Here is a 21,857-nt window from a genome sequence, read left to right as displayed (position 1 = left end):
CATGAGTCCTTTTACATAATTTTATAGTAATTCATATAAATTTTACCTCATATAGTTCATATGTGGGGTTAAAATTATACATATATTAGCTACTCTTTTAATCCTCCTGAACAATTCAGAGATACTCATCTTCATTTTAGGTTGAGTCTTTCTTTTTTCCTCATGACTATTCCTTAACACCAAAACAATATTGCTCTTGGATAATATTCTATTACATTTTTCAGACAAATTTTGGCAACACTATACTACAACTGTTTTTAAGCATTTTGTGATGCACTTCTCAATTAGACACATCTCAATAGAAAAAGTCTTCGAATCCATGCTACACCAAAAGAATAAAAAAAAGTACCATAAAGGTCTGTTTATCAATAAAGAAATGTTATCTTCCACAGCTGTCATGCTATCTCATCAGAATACAGTCGTCTTTCATATAAGGAGTATGATTAATATATCTAACTTTTTAAAGTATTGTCACAGTAGAGTGCAAGTAAAGTATGGCTACTAAATCTCAGATTTAAAAAAAAATCTTTAATTTCATTGGTACTCCACCAAAATCTTCTGTCACAAAAGCAATAAATGGAAATCTTACAGACTTAGGTGTCTTCTTTTTTCATCATTCCCCAGGGAAATATATAAATAATTATCTGCTCAGAACAGTAAGACAAATAGCAGCACACACTACTGCCCTCATAACTAGAGGTGTAGTTAAGCCATAGTAAAAGGACATTTATAGATCATTATGTTAATTATCAACTTACCTATTGTTAAATGAAGCAACATATTTTTCAAATAAAGTATAACTTGGCCGAACAAATTCTGGTCTACTTTTATAGTTAGCATGAAAGTAGCCAGGAATAGTCACTTGACCTAGGAGTTACATTTACAAATTTGTTAATTATTTAGAATTTTAATGTCATCTTCAATTGAGGTTACAGATTTGTATGTGGCTTTAAGGCTTTAATCTTACAACTTTAAATTTGTGGCCTTTTATTACTGCTTTGAAATTACAAACTAGCACTTTTTATACATTCTATAATGATTTTATAATTTGATTTTATTTCATTTTGTAAATGCATCTAAAATAATTTGTTACACAAAAACATTTAAAATTTGGAATTTCTGTGTGTGTATGTATGTATGTATGTACATATGTATGTATGTATGTATGTACATATGTATGTATGTATTTATTTATTTATTTATTTAGTGGTGCTGGGGATTGAAGCCAGACATTCTACCTCAGAGCTACACCCTCAGTCCGTTTTTTATCCTTTATTTTTGAAACAGGGTCTCACTAAGTTGCGGACGACCTCACTAAGTAGCTGAGGCTTGGCAGAGAACCTGCCATCCTCCTGTCTGAGCCTCCCAAGTACTGGGTGTACAAGTGTGCACCACCATGCCCAGCTTAAAATATGTAATTTGTATGAACCACTCAAAAAAGCAAAATTGCCAAGCTTCTCTCAAGCTTTCAGAGATCTCTTCATTTTCTTAGTTTTAGTTTCTTCTATGTGTCATGATGTCTAGTTTCTCTACCAACTACACAGAAGAGATAAATACTACTATGTTTTTAACCTAAGGTTAATTTCCCAATGAAATACGTATGAGGTATGAAGTTACCCAAACAAGATTAAGGCACTACTGAGCGAACACAAAACATTAGTAATTATTGGACAATAACTTGTATCCAGAAATAAAGAACAGTCGCAAATTGGCAAAGACAGCAAACAACAAAAATGGTCAAATGACTTGAGCAGATCTTTTATTTTTTTAAATTTTTATTTATTTATTTATTTTGCAGTACTAGAGATGGAACCTCCAAGCTACAACCCCAGCCCTATTTTTTATTTTGAAACAGGGTCTGAGTTGCAAAGGGCCTAAGTAGCTGAGGCTGTCTGCGAATCGCCATCCTCCTGTCTCATCCTCACAAATGCTGGGATTACAAGCCAGAATACAAATTTTAAGAACTTGAAAAGGTACTCAACATCATTAGTCATTAGGGAAGGCAATATAAAGCAAAATGAGATACAATTTCATATTCGAATAGCTAATACAATGACTAATAATACTAACTACTAATGGGGACGTAGAGCAATTGGAATGCTCATGTACTATTAAGGAGACATTTGATACATTATGGAGAATTGCAACAGGTTTTAAACATACAATGGTCCAATGACCCACAAGTTCTACTCTTGGGTACTTATCCAAGGAATATAAAAGAGAGTTCCAAAAGAAATTTTAATATTCATAGCATTATTATTAATAATCTATAGATACTTATATGTTAATAACTCTAGAGGTAGTAAGAAAGCAATAAGGAAAAGCAAAACATGAAAAATGATTCTTTCACTTTAATTCTGGATAAGAAGGTATGAATGACACTAATGAGGAACATATGGAAAATAACAGGTTTACACAAAAAAGAAATTTTATATTTTAAATTTTATATTTACTGAGCAATTTATGGTGGGGAAAACAGCATGGAATTGGAAAAGAGGCTGTTATTCATCTAGACAGAGATTAAGTATTAAAGTCAGAATATAGGATAAAATCTGAAAAAAACAGAATATGTATATATAGATAAACATATACATACATGTATATATAAAATCCAAGAACAGAGTCATTAAAGTATGACATTTTGGAGAAAGTATGAAGAGTAACAAAAGAAGCAAATAGGATTTTTATGAACAATTTCTGTGCAAGGACTCCTTTGGCAATATGTTAAAACCTTTGGGATCCTTCTTAAAATTATGTCTTTTTGTGTGTGTGCGCGTGGAGTTGGGGATTGAAGTCAGTGCTGTATCACTGAGCTATACCCCTAACCCACTTTTTGAATTTTACTTTTTATTTTGAGACGGCTATGTTGCTAAAGCTGGCCTTAAACTTGTGATCCTCCTGTCTCAGCCTCCCAAGTAAAGAACCATGTATTTAAACCAATGAATATATAATAAATCAACTCTACTGAAATATAGTTTTCAATTTTTTGAAGGATGAGATACAGTAATACAGCATACCATCTTCATTAAAATATAAGATCTAGTCACAAGTCTAATATCTACTTTAATTTCAAAGTAGTAGGAATGCAAAACTATAATTCAGGATATAATTGACATAGAAACATTTATAATATCTATAAAATAGGATTCTACTAATGAGGACTATTGTCTACATTTATAGTTGAAGATGTTAAGTTTCAACTTATGAAATAAAAATGTAAATTTTTCCCTCCCACTGAGTTTCATAGGCCCCTGAAATCCTACTTTATGAACTTTCTGAGGAATATGTAAATCCCAAGGTTAAGAACCCCTGAGATAGAAATTAAAATTAAAGAGACATAAAAATTTGATAAAAACATAATGGCAATTAGAGCAGTAAAATAGTATATGCTAATTTTAAATTACAGTGATGAAATATTAATAATTTTCTACAAATATGAGGTGAAAAGAGTGCTAGGTCAAACAACAGCTTGCTAAAAAGTGAGGAAGAAAAGTTTCAAGTTTCTAAATATTTCAAAAATAAAGCAAATCTTTAAAAGTGTATCCCTATTAAGGATTATTGATAATTATAACCAAAGACTGCCATACAATGGTTATTCTATATCATTGCACCCAGACACACCACTCTGATCCAGTCTCATTCAGTTTACACATCTTGCTCAAGGTACTAACATATCCTACCATGTAAAATAAGTTCAGAACAGATAGATCCTGCCACAATCTTTTCAATAACCTAACTGCTCCCTTAGATATGCAAAACAGTTAATCATGGGACTGAACAGAAAGGGTAAACCATTTCCTTTTTACAGGGACAGTTAGGCAATTTGCTCTATATACATACATTAGCTAGGTGCTTAGAGCTCTATATAATAGTCGTTGCTATAGTAGAAATGTGACTAGAAATTATTTGGAATAGTGAATCATTTCTCACGATAGCCTGTTTTTCTGCTTCCTCAGCATCAATGGCACTTGCTTTTAAGCAGTAACAATCTCTAGCAACCACCTTCCATTCGTCTAATCTACAAATTTTCAAAACTGTTATTACTTTAACTCTTGATACATCTATCCCTCAAGTTCTCTATATTTTGCTACCACAACCTTTTCACATCTTTACTCAAATGTCATATGACTACCATCTATAAAATGGAAATTATCACCTCTGTCCTAACATTCTCTGCACTATTCTAGCTGCTGGGGATATAGCAAAACAGACAGAATCCTTGCCCAAATGGTCCTTCCTTCTATTACAGAAACACCAGATAAAGTGAATTTAAAAGAAGGGTCATAGAGTCTAAAAAATAAAGTGGAATAATGCAAAAGAGTTAGTTAAATGAGTTATAAATAGGATGGTTGGGGCAGGGCATGGTCAGGACATGAGTAATACTTGAAGACATGAAAGAATGACCAATGTTCACTGGTACAAACAGGATTCTGGGCAAAGGTAATGATAAGAAGTATGAAGACCCTGAGAGCACAGGTGAGCAAAAGTAAAACACCAGTTAATTTATCAAGAGAATGAATAATAAGAAATGTGGTCAAAGAGAAGGCAGAACTAGATTACAGAGCATGTTTGATAGACTGTACTCTTAGTGACACACAAAGCTACTGGAAGCTTATAGACAGAGGAAAAATTTCTGTTTGGCACTAAAAACCATCATCTTTCTGGACATAAATGAACTGGTAAGGGGAAGGAAAAAAGAAACAAAAACCATGTAAGAGGCTCCTTAGTAGTATAAGCAAGAGATGATGTTCTTGAACTAGGGTGGGAGCAATGAAAACAGTGAGTCACAATAATACTTAGAATCAATTTGGATAGAATCTTAATAGGTGGGAGATGATGTATAAAGAAGAGTGAGAAATCAAGAAAGGCTTCTAACTTTGGGGCTTGACAAACTTGGTTAAGAATGGTGTCTTTTAGAATGGCTGTAGTAGAGGAGGAATTAAAATCAAGTGTTCTCTTTTAAACAAATAATTCTGAAATGTCTATTAGCTATTCTAGTAAAAAAAATCAAGTAGATAGATAGAAGAGGATAAAACTGGAGGATTAGAATTTAACATTCTGGTAACATCATTAATGCCATATAACTGAACAAGGTCATCAAGTGAGTATAAAAAGACAGGCCAGGCGTGGTGGCGCACACTTGTAATCCCAGCATTCGGGAGGCTGAGACAGTAGGATCACAGTTCGCGGACAGACTCAGCTACTTAGTGAGGCCTCTGCAACTCAGTGAGATCCGGTTTCAAAATAAAGAATAAAAATAGGGCAGGGGGTGTAGCTCGGAGGTAGAATGCCCCTGGGTTCCATCCCCAGACTCGCAAAAAGAAAAAGAAAAAAAAGGACAGTTGAGGACTAACTCTCAGCTTTTCAACATTTAAAGATCAAGGGGGAAAAAAAAGAACAGCAAGATGTATGTGGAAGAAGCAATTCATGAGAAAGGAAAAAAAGAACCAAGAGGATATAATTTCACAGAAACCAAAGAAAGAAAATGACTCTTTCAAATGATGTTTAATGATTGAATAAGATAAATATAAATTGGCTTTCCTATAAACAGGAAAAGATAAAAATACAATGAAATGGCTAAAACAGTTTAAGTTGCATGGTAGGGAAGAAAGTCTAGTTAGGAAGTATTTAAAAGAAAGGAGAAGGAGAGGAATGAGGATGTCAAAAGTTGGGACAATAACAAATATTTATTAAATACCTACTATATGCCAGGGTCCTTGAGATTAGTTAACCAAAGTATAAACATCTAGCAGAAAGACAGACAATAAATAAGTTGAGTTAAATATGAAATGTGATTGTACTACAAAAAAGGGAGATTTTTAGTTGTTGGAGAATATATTAAACTACCTGCATGAGAAAACTGACTAGATAAGTGAGATTTAGAAAGTCAGCATAAAACAGTATTTTACTGTAGTCCAATTCAAATCTTGTATGTCAAGTATGTAATAAGTGGAAATTGAATTAAAAATAGGCAGAGGCAAATATGACAAAAGGAGAGAATAAAAATATAATTTTTCATAAATGAAAAATGATCATAGTGATAAGTGCACATGAGTTGAGAACACAAGGAGACAATGAACAGAGAAGAGTGGTATAGTGAAGAGATTAAAGGGTGCAGTGAAGCAAGAGATACTGGAATGAAAGTATTAAAAGAAAATGGCAGTCAGAAAAGGGCTGGGTGAGATTAGACTGACAGGTGGCAAAGGTATAGGGATGATCCTGGTAAGTGGTGGTCAGAGCAGAATGGTGGAAAACATGGGAAATAAAGACGCCAAGTAACTGAAAGGACAGAGTGCTGGATGTAACAGGTATGTAGAATTTGAAGTCATCATGAACTATGATAAAAATAATATTTGGGAGGAAAAAACCTGAAAAAGTTGATAGAGGTCTGCAACATGGCATAAAAGGAACTTAGGGTTTTGAGCGAGGAGGGCCAATGAGCGAGTGGAAAGCAGCTAAAAATACCTAGGAGGTTGCTTTCCTGCTCATTTTATCACTTCTGTGTTACATGAAACAAGGAATTAAAAACAATCAGCAGAGCCGGGCATGGAGGTGCACGCTTATAATCCTAGTGTTTGAAAGGATGAGAAGGGAGTATCACAGGTGTGTAGTGAGACTCTTATCAACCAAGCAAGACCCTGTTTCAAAATAAAAATAAATAAAATTGGGCTGGGGGTGTAACTCAGAGGTAGAAGTTCCCTAGGTTCAAATTCCAGTACCCTCCCCACAAAAAAATCACTAAGTGAGAATGGGTACTTACAGAGAGGTAAGAGACTGAATCCAACAGGGAATAAAAAGAGGCCAAAGAACATAAGAGTTTGAGTGAAGATAAATGTCTTTGTATTTTTCCTTTAATTCCTTCCATATATGAATGGTGTTGTACATAAAAGGGAAATCTTATTAGAAATAAAAAAGCCTTAAATCTAATTCTAAGTATATTCTTAGAATCTCACTAATAGCACATTCTAAAACAAGATAAAAATTTTTCATGACGTAGTTCATACTGGCATGTATAAACATTAAAGAAAGAAATTGAAGAAGACCTTGGAAGATGGAAAGATCTCCCTTGCTCATGGATAGGCAAAATTAATATCATCAAAATGACCATTCTGCCAAAAGTGATCTATAGATTCAATGCAATTCCTATTAAAATACCAACAACATTTCTCATAGACCTGGAAAAATCAGTTATGAATTTTGTATGGAGAAAATGTAGTTCATACTGGCACTAGCCAGTATTTGATGTAGTTCATACTGGCACTAGCATAGTTAGTTGGGAATTTTAAAAAAGAAATACATGTAAGAGAAGTGTAAAATGTGACCACAATATCACACACACAAAAAAACACTTGTAGAAGGAAACATAAAGGTTAGAATAAATTTTATCAGGTTCACAGAGAAACTCAAAGATGTCCACATTTAAGAGAAAACAATCTAAAAAAAATTAGCACTTCCAGTTTCTAAGAAAACAAACATTTTAGTCAAAACTCAACTGGTCTGGTTAGCGAACTGAATTAGTATTTCATGCAATAGCATAAATCTTAATCATTAAGAGTTTCAACTGAAAAGGGCCTGTATTCAGAAAAGGAATAAAAACCTTACATAGAGAATCTGGCTATCAATTGAAGGGAAAAGAGTTGGTTAATAAAAGGTTCCAAATAGACTGCATTAAATCCATAAGATCCTCTTTCGGAAAAACAGTAACAAAACAAAAAATAACCAAAATACAACAAATAACAACAATAACAAAAAACCCATATTAGCATAGTTACACAATGGCTAAGTGTATAGCAGAGTAAAGGATATAGCAGAAAAAACATTGTAATGAAGAACAGTTTCACCTTATTATATATTTGACAGTATGATTCATTCAACTACTATGTGCATACTCTGTTTGAGTTAACAAAATCCAGTAGCCTTGCTTGATTTAAAAATAAAAGAGAAGCAGAGGATGGTGACACACAACTGTAATCCCAGTATTTGGGGGACTAAAAAAGGAGGATCATAGGTTTCAAGCCAGCCTCGGCAACTTAGTGAGACCCTGTTTTGCTTATTTATTTAAAAAAATTTTTTGGCGGGGGACTGGTGATGGAACCCTGGGACATTCTACCTCTGATCTATACTCCCAGCCCTATTTTTTTAAATTCCTTATTAAGAAATGGGCAACTGAATTGAAGATACACTTCACACAAAAAAGAGATACAAATGGTCAACAGATACATGAACAAATGTTCAACATCATTAGCAGAGGTTCCATCTAATCCCAATCAGAGTGGCAGGCATAAAGAAGTCAAATAACAACAAATGCTGGTAAGGATGTTGGGAAATAAGAACTCTTTTACACTGTTGGTTGGAGTACAAACTAGTTCAGCCGCTATGGAGATCAGTGTTGAGATTCCTTAGAAAACTAGAATGGATCCACCATTTGATCCAGTTATACCACTACTGGGTATCTTTCCAAAGGGGTTGAAATCAGAAAACTACAGTAACATGCATACCTATGTTCAGAGCAGCACAATTTGCAATAGCCAAAATATGGAACCAACCAAGGTCTCCATCAACAGATGAACAGATTGGAAAATTATGAGAAATACACAATGGAATTCTACTCAGCAATAAAGAAGAACAAATCATGTCATTCTCAAGAAGATGGAAAGACCTGGAGAACATTGAGATCAGCCAAGCAGGGAAAGAGAAGGGACATATGTTTTCTCTAATATGCTCAAGCTAGGGAGTATTAGGGATACCAGAGTGACTTAGTTAATGGAGGGGAAACCTCAGCAAAGCCAGAAAGGAGGAATAGGGGAGGAAGAAGGCTGAAAAGCTACATTTGAATACTTATACACATGTGAATATAACATTGTTAACCAGGACACTCAGAATAGGGAAGGAGGGAAAAGGAGACATGGCAGTGTGGGTTGGGGGAGGCACCAAGTACTGTGTGAATATGCCAATGTCAAGATGATGTACATTATGATGCAAGACTATAGTGCACCAATAAAAAAATAAATTAAAAAATTAAAAAAATAAGACAGGGTCTCATTGAGTTGTAAAAGGCCTCACTAAGTAGCTGAGACTATGTTTGAATCATGATCTTCCTGTTTCAGCCTCTCAAATGCTGGGATTACAACCATGCGCCACAATGCCTGGCTAGGGAGGCCCTGTTTTAAAATAAAAAGTAAAGCCGGGCATGGTAGTGCACGCTTGTAATCCCCATGCTCGGGAGGCAGAGACAGGAGGATCGTGCTGGTTTGAAACCAGCCTCGCTGGCTTAAGAGACCCTGTTTCCAATTAAAAATATAAAATAGGTCTAGGAGTGTAGCCCAGAGAAGGGCTTCCAGGAACCCCAGTACCACACACACACAAAAAAGTAAAATAGTGCTAGGAGGGTAGCTCAGAGGTAGACTGCCCTGGGTTCAATCCCTAGCACCACAAATATATTAAAAAATAATAATAATAAAGGACATCTTTTTAAATTTTAAGTCAGTGACTTATACACGTTGGGTGATTAGAAAATGTGAGGTTAAAAGTCAAAATAATTCAGTTTACATTTCATGGATGTAGTTATGGATAGGTATTTTACATTTATAGGCCTATGTTTATCCACTTTCAAAACATGGTGAATGATAAAAGATAAACCACACAGAGCAATATTTAACTACAAAGTAGAAAAGTAAACTATATATACATGCTATTAATTTCCTTTCTAAAATAAATAAAGTAGATGAAGCACTAGCACCACTGCATATTTAGAGAAAATGAAAGATAACTGGATAAAGATTATTTTGGTAATAATTCAAGAAAATAAACTAAGGTTTTATGATGTGACATGTAATGTCACAGATGCTGAAGATTCATTAATAAACTAAATAAAATCCCTGCTATAATGAGGATTTCATTCTACTCTCACACTCTAATAATATTAGGATTAGCCTTTAGGAGGCATTAAATTTTGAAATAGTTCTAAAGTACAGAATACATAAAACTAATTGGATATAGTATCACATGCCTGTGATTGTAGAACTTGGGAGGCGGAGACAGAAAGACAACAAGTTCAGGGCCAGCCGGCAACTTACCAAGACCCCATTTGAAAATACAAAGGACTGCAGACGCAGACATAGCTTGGAGGTAGAATGCTCCTGTGTTCAATCCCCAGGACCAAAAAATCAAAAGCCAAAATAATTAAATAAAATAAAATGAAAATGAAAAAAGTTTACCTTTGTTACTAGAACACCCCCTCCCCATTTTATGCATTCTATGTATCTAACCCAGAAAGAATATTTTTGGCTAGCTTCTAATTACAAGGGATTAATCTATCCACTATTAAATACTGTAAGAAAACCAATCACTACAAATGATATATAATAGTTCATATAAAAGAAAAATAAGAAACCTATGAGAAATATATAGCATTTTTCATAATCTAGAAATTAAAAAATAATTCTAATTCTAGGCTGTTGAATAACAAGAGTAAGAAGTTTTTTTTCCATTCTTTTTTTTTTTTTTTTTTTTTGCGGTACTAGGGATGAAACCCAGGGACATTCTACCTCCAAGCCACACCTCCCACACTATTTATTTTTTTAATTCTTTATTTTGAATCAGGGTCTCAGTGAGTCTCAAAGGGCCTCAGTAGTTGAGACTGTCCCGTAAACCAACATCCTCCTGTCTCAGCCTCCCAAATGCAGGGATTACAATCCTGTGCCACCAAGCCCAGCTTCCATTTACTTATTTTGTTTAGCATGTAAAAGGCAATCAAACCCAGAGCCTCACATATACCAAGCATGCCCTCTTGCACTTAGATTTATCTCCTTTTATCTCTAAGTACTTAAAAAAAAATCAAAATGCTCTCTCCTTAGAACATCTTTCATCTCATTAATTTTTTCTTGAAATGTTTAGAAATTTCTTCAAATGATCACAGCATAGAACTACAAGACATGCAATTTATAAGCATTGTGATCCATATCTGTTAACATGGAGCCATGTTAACATGATAATAGTACCTAAGATTGTTTTAGAATAAGGTAAGGCATAAAAAGGGCTTAGTATTCAATCATAACTGATTATATCAACCATCATCATTATTTTTTCAATAATATTTTTAATATTATTTTAAATATTTTAATATTTTCAATAATAGCTTATATTTATCATTAGCATCAATCCAAAATTCCTATATTGAGAAACACAATAAAAAGGTTTATAAAGATTTATGTTTTGGCAAGATAATCAAGATGTATATGTTTCTCAAACTAAGCAATGGATTTAAAGTTGCAGTAGTACTAATGCTATCAATATCTAGAAGTCCTAAAAATGATCAAATTGGAGAAAATTTCAAAAAGTGAAAGTTTTACTAACAAGATTCTTCAACATTTTCTCTACTACTCCAATACTGGGAAATATTGTCTTTAAAAACATATTTCTTTCCTTTTATTTCAAAGTAGAATATTAGAACTCTAACAAACTACTTAGTGAAGTTAAGGAGGACCATAAAAACTATTTAAAACATACTGTTATCTTCTAGTCCCAACGTGGTCAAACCACATAGAAAAATCTCTAAAACAGTTCTATTTAAAGAACATTAAAAAAAAAAAAGTAAAGGGCTAGGAATGTGGCTCAGTGATATAGAGCCTGCTTAACATGTGCAAGATCCTGGGTTTGATCCATAGCACCATAAGAAATAAACAACAAGGACAACTAAAAAATCCGCAAGTAAACAAATAGAAAAAAATTCAGGTTTTAATCTACAAAGTGCCAATGGACTTTTAAAAAAAGGAATTATCAAAGATAAGACCTAAAGTAAAAGCACTATTAAAATATCTTCAATTTGAAAAAATTCCAATCTTTCAAAGAATTTTGAAAAGAACAAATTCTCAAATGGAGGGGTCACTAAATATCCAAGAACACTCACCCAACCATTGGTAGAAGACCTCTTGGAGACCCAGATGCTTGAATCAGCTGAAATAGTATCAAGTTTTTACTGATTACTCTTAATAGGGCAATGGAGCACAGGCTACCTACTCCATATTATAAAAATTACAGATTATTCTTGATAATCCTAGTTACTACCATTAAAAACGACTTGAAGGAAAAAGAAACTGAGTAATGAAATCAAGGCAAATGAAACTTACTATGTGCATATGTATAAATGTGTACATTTCCTCCAGTTCTCTAAGTGGTGTAAGTATGATAATTAAGTTTGGTAAATACGCTAGTAACAAACTTTTCTAAATTAATGTCATAAAATTCTTGAAGGATGTAAAATATTGTTAGCCTTGGTTCAAACTGAAAATTCTGAAAACCTAATCTGCTTTTTAAAGATAATGTGAATTCCTCAAGACTAAGTAACCTATAGAAAAAGGTTTATAGTCCCTTACACTTAAAAAGAATACATAGTTTGTAACATTGGGCCTTTGCATTATTCTACTAATTCCTCTATTCAACAGATTCTTGTATTTCAACACATAAAAGAACTCATAATACAACACTAAATAAGACTCTTCTCAAAGGTGAATATTTTGAACATTATGATTAAATCATGAATACTAATGATTTAATAGACAATATCTAATGGCACCTAATTCTAAAGAGAAATAAGAGTCAAAACCAAGATGAGAATATAATGTTTCTTCATCTCTGGAAGCTGAGGGACAAGAGAACGCACCATAACTTACTCCAAAGGCCCATATGATTTTCCAAAGGAGACACTCACTATAGGAAAGGCAAGAAAAACTTGTGGAAGATTTTCTACATTTGTAAAAGCAGAAATATTTCTATATTTTCCCCCAAGCAACTAAAATACAAAAACTATTTCTTTCTGACAGATGTGTCAAATAAAAGAACAAGTAAATCAAGACTCATTTGGTTTGATTCATTAAAACAGACAAGTAAAAAAGAACAGACATTCTCAATTCAGATGCTGAGTAAGAATATGTAAACTAGCAAATAAATACTGAAATAGTATGCCAGCAAATAAACTCTAACCTGGCTGATAAATCATTTGTCACATTAGGAACAGCTTTGAAATGCAGTGAAGCTATAACAAACGGACATCTGAGAACTTTTAAAGTCTTGCCAATGGTAATCTAACAAGGAAACCCAGAAGCATAAAGCAGTTTTTCAACTGCCCATAGTAGAGAAGGAAAATGTACATTCGAGTTGGGGAGACCTCTAAGAACAGATACCAAAAAGAAATGGTTCATACTACACTAGACTGGCTCAAGAACGAGGACACTGCTTTCCTTTAGAATACGAAAAGTAAGGGTAAAGAAAAATAATCAAGAATAAAGCAGGGACTGAAATGTAAAAAATCACTGTACAAGAAAAATCCAAACATTTTAAATCTCTACTGTAAAATTTAAGCAAGGAAGCATACCAATATTACCTTTCTTTCGAAAGAGTGCATTTAGGTAATTTTCTGCTTGGCATTCAATCTTATCAGTGTTGGACTGGCCCTGAGATGATAGCTCCTCCGTTGGTGTTGACTGTGAAGAATCAAGAGAAGGTATACAATCCTAAAATTAAAAAATCCAATATAGCAAATTATTTTTAAACATAAAATTCCATTAAAAATGGCAAAAACTGTAATTCTCTAAATGCTCGTTTTTTCTACCTTTTAAAATATATTAAGTTATAACAAAGAAATATAAAATTTGGGACAAAGGTCAGGAAAAAAGAAATTTAGCTCTGATAGAAGGTCAAAACAGCTGTATTCCTTAGCAAAACATAAAGAGAAAAAAAAAGGAAGAAAAGGAGCAGGTAAATTATAAAACACACTGCTGAATAAATTTACTATGACATGCCAGTAATTTAATCCTATCAAAGAGTTTTAGCAACAGAGCACATATGTTTACTCACTAATCTGAACAAAACCAGTACGAGTCTTTATGTTTTCATTGTTCTCAGCCCTTCTCACAGCAATAGGTATGGAATCAGAATTTCTCACCATACAAGATGGTGGTTGCAGTTTATGTCCTATATACAGCAAACACATATTTTAATATTTTACTGGAAATATTTATGATATCCAAAAGACTTCAAGAGTACGCAAAAGGCTAAAAAACAGCAGTATATCATCCCCTTACTACTGATTCCTAAGGATCAGATTGAAGAGTAGTCTCAGACTAAACTAGACCACCAAGCTCAATGTGAATTAAATTTCATGAGTCAGGGAATAGTAAGAAATAAATGTGAAATAAGCAAAAAAAAATAAATTTTCTGGGATTATCCATCTGCAAGTTAAGCTAAACTAAATGTTGGACTTGTAACATAAGACTTGAAAATATTCATTTCACTCAGCAAAGTCAAGTTTTTAAACTTCTGCTGTGAGTTACAAATTTTCAAAACAAATCAAATTTAAAAAAAAGAACTGTGTTACAATGGTACAATTAGTTTAAAAATATTTATGGCACTAAAACTTACACTGACTGCTTCTCTCTGTAGGTTACAAAATGAACATTTTTCATCCATAGACCAGTCAGTCAGCTCTTCTGGTTCACAGTCTTTAAAAGAGGGAAAAATATTCATTAAATACACTAACTTTATTAAAACAAATAGAATTACCAATCTCCATAGCAATGGTAAGGGGAGGAACCTAACTATGAACAGGGGAAAAGGCCTAGCTTTAAAATTAAATTGATGGCGTTTAGAAAAAAATAAATGGAGAAGGCCATAAGGGGAATAATTTTACTCTATTATAAAATAAAATAGCAAGAACAATGAGCTGGTTACAAATAATTTTCCAAAAACAGTTTTTAAGTATCAAGAAACCTTCTTAAAAATTTATCACTGATCATTTTATTTTCATTTTTCCTATGAGAAAAATCAGAACAAAAAAGGGAGGGGAAAATGGGAGGGAAGGAATACATTTAAAATGGGGGGGGGAACCCCATAAAATAGAGAAATGGAAGAAAACAAAAGAAAAGTCCCAGATGTGAGAAAATTGAATGATGCCTAAGAAAACAAGTAGCCATCCAGAGGTCAAAAATCAGACCAGACTGTTACATTTTTGAAGGCTTTGTTATAAGAGAGTAAAACGAATAAAGTATATTATTCAACACAAAACACAGATTAAAAAAAAAAACTATTCATTATAATCCAACAGTTGAAATTTATTAAAAAGTCTCCGGAAAACAAAACCTTTCTCTACTAAAGAATTTTTATGAAGGTATAATACCACTGTTATTCTCACTATACTTGGCATAGATGGTGAATTTCAAAATGACCCCTTGCAGCAGAATGTCCTAATATATTTTGCCAAATAAACTCATATGCAGAACCTCAAACACAAAAATCGTTATCATCTGAGGTAACACTGTGACTATCTGAAAAACAGTGAGTGATATGCCACAGGAATTCTCTCTCATGCTTTTGAGTATATAATGAAATTGGATATATATGCCTCTGCTAAACTACAGAGAATACAACCTACTTCTTTTGGAATGATAATGAATAAAAAGATACTAGTTAGGATAAGGCCCTAAGCCCCCCCCCCCCGCCATTAACACAAAAAATAAAGAATAATTTGTTGAAGTATAAAGAGTATAGTAATACCTCCCCTCTTTAGCTTTGTATTGGTAGTGGTACACAAGTATTAATCAAATTTAGAAAGGGCAGGTAATCAGAATATAGGATCCAGTACAGGATAATGAAAAGATAGCTAAATTTGAAGTCTCTAAAAATCTGGGGTAGAAACACCTTTACTAGCTATAACCTGGTTAAGCCACAAAGATTTTTAATTGCCTTAATATATAAAGTGAGGATCATAGTACCTAATTTATCTGTAGATCAAGTAAAAAATGCAAAAATGTGTTACAAACTATTAAATATCATGCAAAGGCTAGTTACTCAGAATTACCAGTCACTATTTTTTTTAATGTTATACCATTGGATATTTTAAAAAGTTAGCTTGTGGAAAACAGATGATTTTAACAAAGCATCTTAAGAAAATTGATCACTTTTCTATACTCTTATAGCTATGTAGGCTTTATGTTTTCAACCTCTTACCCCCTTGATAGAACAGAATCACACATATGCATTCTTGCATACTGGCTCATGCAGCATCTGCTTAGAGAAGCCAAACCCTCTAACCAATGGAATGAATGGGAAGGAGTGCCATCGTACCATCACAACCTGAGCCTTTAAAAGGCATGGCACCTTTCCCATCATCCAGCATAAGAAAACCTGCCCCAGACAACCATGACTCCTTTAGTCTGGGACCTGGAATCACATGGGGAACACATGATATTCTTTCATAGCCTCAAGCCCAGCTGACTCACATCACCCATTAGTGTGCTACAGAATTTGGAGTTGTTTCTTATGTAGCATTACTGTGGCAAAAATGTGATGCATGACAAACAGCAATTATAATAGGTTTTGTGATACTGAGGATTAAGCCCACAGGAGTCCTACCTGTGAGTTATACCCCCACAGTCTCATTTTAGTTTTTAATTTTGAAACAGGGTCTTGCTAAGCTGAGATCACCCTGTTTCAGCATCCCAAGTACTGGGATTACAAGTGTGTGCCAACATGCCTGGCTTACTGCTTTCTTTTTAAACATGGGCTCATGCCGGGCGTGGTGGTGCACACTTGTAATCCCTGCGCTTGGGAGGCGGAGACAGGAGGATCGCGCTGGTTGGAAGCCAGCTGCACTGGCTTAATAGACCCTGTTTCCAAATAAAAAAAAGTATAAAATAGGTCTGCGAGTGTAGCCTGGAGGTAGCTTCCAGGAACCCCAGTACCACCAAAAAATATATAAAAAATAAAAAATAAAAATAAATAAAAAATATAAACATGGGCTTATGAAAGAAAAAAAGCATTGACAGATTTTTAGAAAATAGCTGGTGGGCCTGAAAGAAGGAAACTTTTGAAAACTTAAGTTTCACTAAGTTTCAATGATAAATATATTGACACAATTTTAGAAATAGACAATTGCCAGTGGTAAGATAAAAACTGAGGCATGCAGAGATTGTACCACTCAGCATGCCTTGAGTACTGGGATTTCAAGTGTGTGCCATCACACCCAGCTGAGTTATTAAAATTTATTTAAATTTATTTAACCAATATCCTATTTCTGAATATTCAGTGTGTTTCTCCAGTCATGGTATTATAAACACTATGATAAATACACTCAATTAAGTTTTACCTCATAAATATGCATCACGTAGTTACATGTGATAAAAGCTGATGTTAATTTATATAAGCAATATTAATAATATAGTATTAAATTATTTTATTTTAATTATATAATATAATCATCAATTTACATTAGAAAACTACTGACCACACCCTTCCCAAGAAAAGACACTCGACTACCAATTAGATATACGAAAAGATTAACTAAAGTAGAAAATAAGAATGAATTTTTGCTTAAAAAGTCTCAGGACAGCAAAAATATATTTAAGGCAGATGGAGGAAAAAACAGAGGTACAGACAACACTTCTCCCCCCCAAAAAAGCACAAAAGGCAAAAGACTTCTGGAAATATATAAACATTTGAAGTTTGACACCCAAAGCTTCTCTGGAGACCTCACTCCAGAAATGAGAGAACAGTTATACTTTTATTAAAAAAATAGAATCATAAGCCAGTTGTGGTAGAACATGCTTGTAATCCTAGCATTTGAGATGCTGAGACTGAAGGATCACGGTTCGTGGACAGCCTCAGCTACTTAGTGAGGCCATCCACAACTTACTGAGACCCTATTTCAAAATAAAGAATAAAAAATAGGGCACAGGTTGTAGATAGGAGGTCAAATGGCCCTGGGTTCCATCTATCATGAGACAGACCAAAGAATATTAAAAACAGGATTTCTGTTTTGCTTCTTGTTAACAAATTAAAAATTAGCAAGCACTTAAAAAGCACTTTCAAAAACTTCTCAAATCTAGAGGTGGTTCTGAATTAAATTCAAAAATTAAAATTTACACATCTCAGCTGGGCATGGTGGCACAAGCTTGAAATCCCAGTAACCGGAAGGCAGAGATAGGAGGATCGCAAGTTATCGCAAGTTACCGGCCAGCCTCAGCAGTTTAGTGAGGCCCTCCACAACTTACCGAGACCCTATTTCAAAATAAAAAAATAAAGCCGGGCGTGGTGGCGCACGCTTGTAATCCCCGCGCTTGGGAGGCAGAGACAGGAGGATCACGCAGGTTCGAAGCCAGCCGCGCGCGCTGGTTTAGGAGACCCTGTTTCCAAAATGAAAATGTAAAAAATAGGTCTGGGAGTGTAGCCCGGAGGTAGAAGGGCTTCCAGGAACCCCAGTACCACCAAAAAAAAAAAAAATAAAAATAAATAAATAAATAAATAAATAAATAAAAATAGGTCTGGGAGTATAGTTTATAGATAGAATGCCACTGGGATCAACCCCCAGTACAACTCTAAAATGTAAACCTCTCACAAGTCTTTAAACCTGAAATACACTATGTGCTACGTGTGTCTGACTCCTTTTGATGGCTTATTTTTTAGTATACTTTTATTCATGCATTGTAATTACACATCATAGTAAAGTTCAATATGATACAAACATACACGCACACAACACTTGGTATGATTTGTAGGATAAATTTGGAATATGTTTTCCTAAAGAATAAGTGACAGTTTTGCAAACTAAAAGTATCTGAAATGTGTCCAAATACCATACACTAAATTTCATAATTAAAAACAATTTATAATATTAAAAACCCCTTTGCTACCCACTATGTTTCGTTCCTGAGTTGCTATTAGTATCTTAGATTTCTAATGATATAACTGAAACATACGTTAATCTATCTGATTCCTACATACAGATTTTGTATAGAAAATTATGCAAACTTTTGTAGTGCTAGCATCTGAATTTAACTATTTTTTAATAATGGTCAAAACAAAGAAAGTACTCTTATTTAGAAGAGGATCAGAGCAAAACTGAGATGTTCACATTTGTCTAGAGATGTCTGTAATGGACATCTTCTACATGCTTTTTCAAAAGGATCTATATTTTTACAGCACTATTTTATTTTTTATTGGTATACTGTAGATTCACATCATAATGTCTTTTCATCTTCTTGTGAATGACATGATTTTGTTCTTCTTTATTGCAGTATAATTCCACTGTATGTATTTCCCATAATTTTACAGCAGTAGTTTAATTTTCCTTCAAAAAAGTTCTACAGCCAGGCATGGTGGCACACACTTGTAATCCCTGTGCTTGGGAGGCGGAGACAGGAGGATTGCGCAGGTTTGAAGCCAGCCACACTGGCTTAAGAGACCCTGTTTCCAAATAAAAAATATAAAAAATAGGTGTCTGGGAGTGTAGCCAGAGGTAAAAGGGTTTCCAGGAACCCCAGTACCTCAAAAAAAAAAAAAAAAAGTTCTACAAAGGACCAATAAAAACAGTAAGTTAAAAATTGCATTAAGATATATGAGTTCAATACACTAATAAAAAGTTAAAAACATTTGCCTTAGTTCCTTGCAAATAGATTTATTATAATAAATATCATTACTCCAGCTATTAAATTTGATTGGAAACATTTTTTAATTCAAAAAAACCAAAAGGAAGGAGGAATTTATCTAACGTACCAGGAAATAAAGGTTGAACATTTGACATTAATGGGGTAATGATGTGCATACATATGAAAAAAAGACTATCTGAAATCCCAAATTTAGCTAAATTATGACCTCCTTCCCCCCCAAAAAAAGAAGGCATAACAGAAGGCATAAAATATGTCACATTTAACTTAAAAGAATAAATGGAATGAGATGTGCAGCCATGATATTAAATGAATTAGTAAAATTATGAAACTTACATAATGAAACCCTGCACAGTCATTAAAAATGACCCAGAACTTTATATCCGTAAATGATATATTAGTAAACAAATATAGAAAAAAACACATGCACACAGTATATATGGTATGAGTTACTGAAAAAAATAATCAATGCATATATACAAATATACTGATACAAAAAGGTAAGCAGTCTTTTTTGGATGTTGAAATTAGGAGTGATTTCTTTTGAGCTTATCTCTATTTCCTAAAATGCACATATTATTTATTATCTGTATAGAAAGAAATAAAATCTACAGAGCTGGGCTTTATAAAAACTATGGGGGGATAGCTCAGTGGTAGAGCACTTGCTTAGCATCTAGCAACATGCATGAAACCCAAGGTTTGATCCCCAGAAGAGACCTAAAGATAAAATACAGGCATTTATTTCCTTAGAACATCCTAACTTTGTGTAATAAATTAATTTCTGAAAGAGCATAAGCATATTTATATATATACACAACTATATAGGCAAACAAATCAAAGTGGGAGAAACAAGAGGCTGAGGGTCAGAGGTGCAAATTAGATTATCAGAAAGCAATTAAAGTTTAATAATGATTTCAAATTTAAATGTGGAAGGATAGCATGCAAGAAAGGCATCATACATAGGTTCTATTCTTGATTCTTTAGTTTTTTTCCTTTGTGCATTCATAGCTTAGTAGAAAATGTTGCAACTATAATTAGTCAACAGTGCTTACAAATATATTAGGTAAAATGTTTAACTCAGTATAAAATTATGCTAACGTACTAAGTTATTAAAGTTAAGAGATTTAAGAAAAAGCTCTCTTTAGTCATAAGAATGATAAAACATTAGAACAGCCACATTTTGGAGTCTCTACCCTTAAAATCAGGTTCTGTACAGGTATCATTTACTGGAACAAACATTGATAGTTGGGATAGATATCTGTCATACATGCTTTTAGATCTGTGACTCAGAACTGAGCTGAGCAAAGAACTTTTTAACTATTTGCACCACTACAGTTATCATCACTGTCTCAACTTAAAATACACGAATACAGATGAGAGCAGAACTCTTAAAACTACCTTGGGTCTTAGTAGAATAAAATGTACCAAAATACAACGAAAGGTACCATATAATTTGACCAGATACAATACCAAGAAATAATTCAATAAGAAAATCAAAATAAAAAAATTATTCTGGCACTACCTATTTTGCAAATGAACTATGCTATAAAAAATAATCCTTCCTAGTGCTCTATGTTTCCATGCAAATAATGGACATGTCCTTTATAGTTCTATAATTTTTAATAAAACTGAGTAAAGTTTATTTGATATCCCACACTATTTTATTACTTACATAATATGATCATTATCACTGAAAAAACCGGTGCTTGATAAAAATATAGATATATTACATATATAAAATGCTCTGTATTCAGCTACAGATCATTCTTTCCAATAAGAATCTTAGTAAGACAAATACAAAGTATGCTTTTAAAATTATTACTCTTTGATACTGAGAATATATAAAAGGAAACCAAAATCATGCATAACACACACTTTCAATATAATTGTCATGAACATTTAATTTTAGTATCTTCTCTTTCTAATTAACTTTCAATAAAAATACAATTGTATTTTTTCAATACAATTTTTCTTTTTTTTAACAAATATAGAACGGATCAGTATATTATAAAGAGTAACTTGCTTTTCTTCAACCTAACAATCCTCACATGTCCTTAATAAACTCTACATAACTCTGAATGGCTGGATTTATTCCAATTACGAACAAAATAATTTATGAAACAGTCCCCTATTCTAAAATATGTAATAGCAAAAGAATGGAAATAATTTAAAAGAACTGTAATATCTATTTACACACGAGTATGTGTGCATTTTCTGAACACTTATCTGATTATTCCCCTCAAATCCCTAAAACTCAAACTACTATGCAGGTATGTATGTACTAGAGATTAAACCCAGAGGCCTTCTACCTCCAAGGTACACCCAACTCGTTTTATTTTTTGTTTTGAAACGGGCCTCGCTAGGTTGCTGACAGTCTCACGAAGCTGCTAAGGCTGTTCTCAAACCTGTGATCCTCCTATC

The 21,857-nt window shown here is 33.4% G+C and overlaps 1 protein-coding gene across 4 annotated transcripts in view; it reads right to left on the bottom strand.

Annotated features, from left to right (window-relative positions):
* LCORL (ligand dependent nuclear receptor corepressor like) overlaps positions 1-21,857 on the bottom strand; it is a gene marked incomplete at both ends in the record, with an annotated part of 151,792 nt that overhangs the window by 83,062 nt on the left and 46,873 nt on the right. For all 4 annotated transcript variants that reach the window (XM_080697017.1, XM_080697018.1, XM_080697016.1 and 1 more), the window contains 2 exons: positions 13,382-13,511; positions 14,419-14,498. In XM_080697017.1, the coding sequence (XP_080553143.1) occupies positions 13,382-13,511; positions 14,419-14,498 (210 nt within the window). The remainder of the gene's footprint in view (positions 1-13,381; positions 13,512-14,418; positions 14,499-21,857) is intronic.

This window comes from Muscardinus avellanarius, assembly GCF_963383645.1.
Source record: "Muscardinus avellanarius genome assembly, chromosome: 6".
In the NCBI taxonomy this organism is placed as follows: Eukaryota; Metazoa; Chordata; class Mammalia; order Rodentia; family Gliridae; genus Muscardinus; species Muscardinus avellanarius.
Note: the sequence above shows the minus strand (reverse complement) of the source record. Positions and strands in the feature narration are given on the sequence as shown.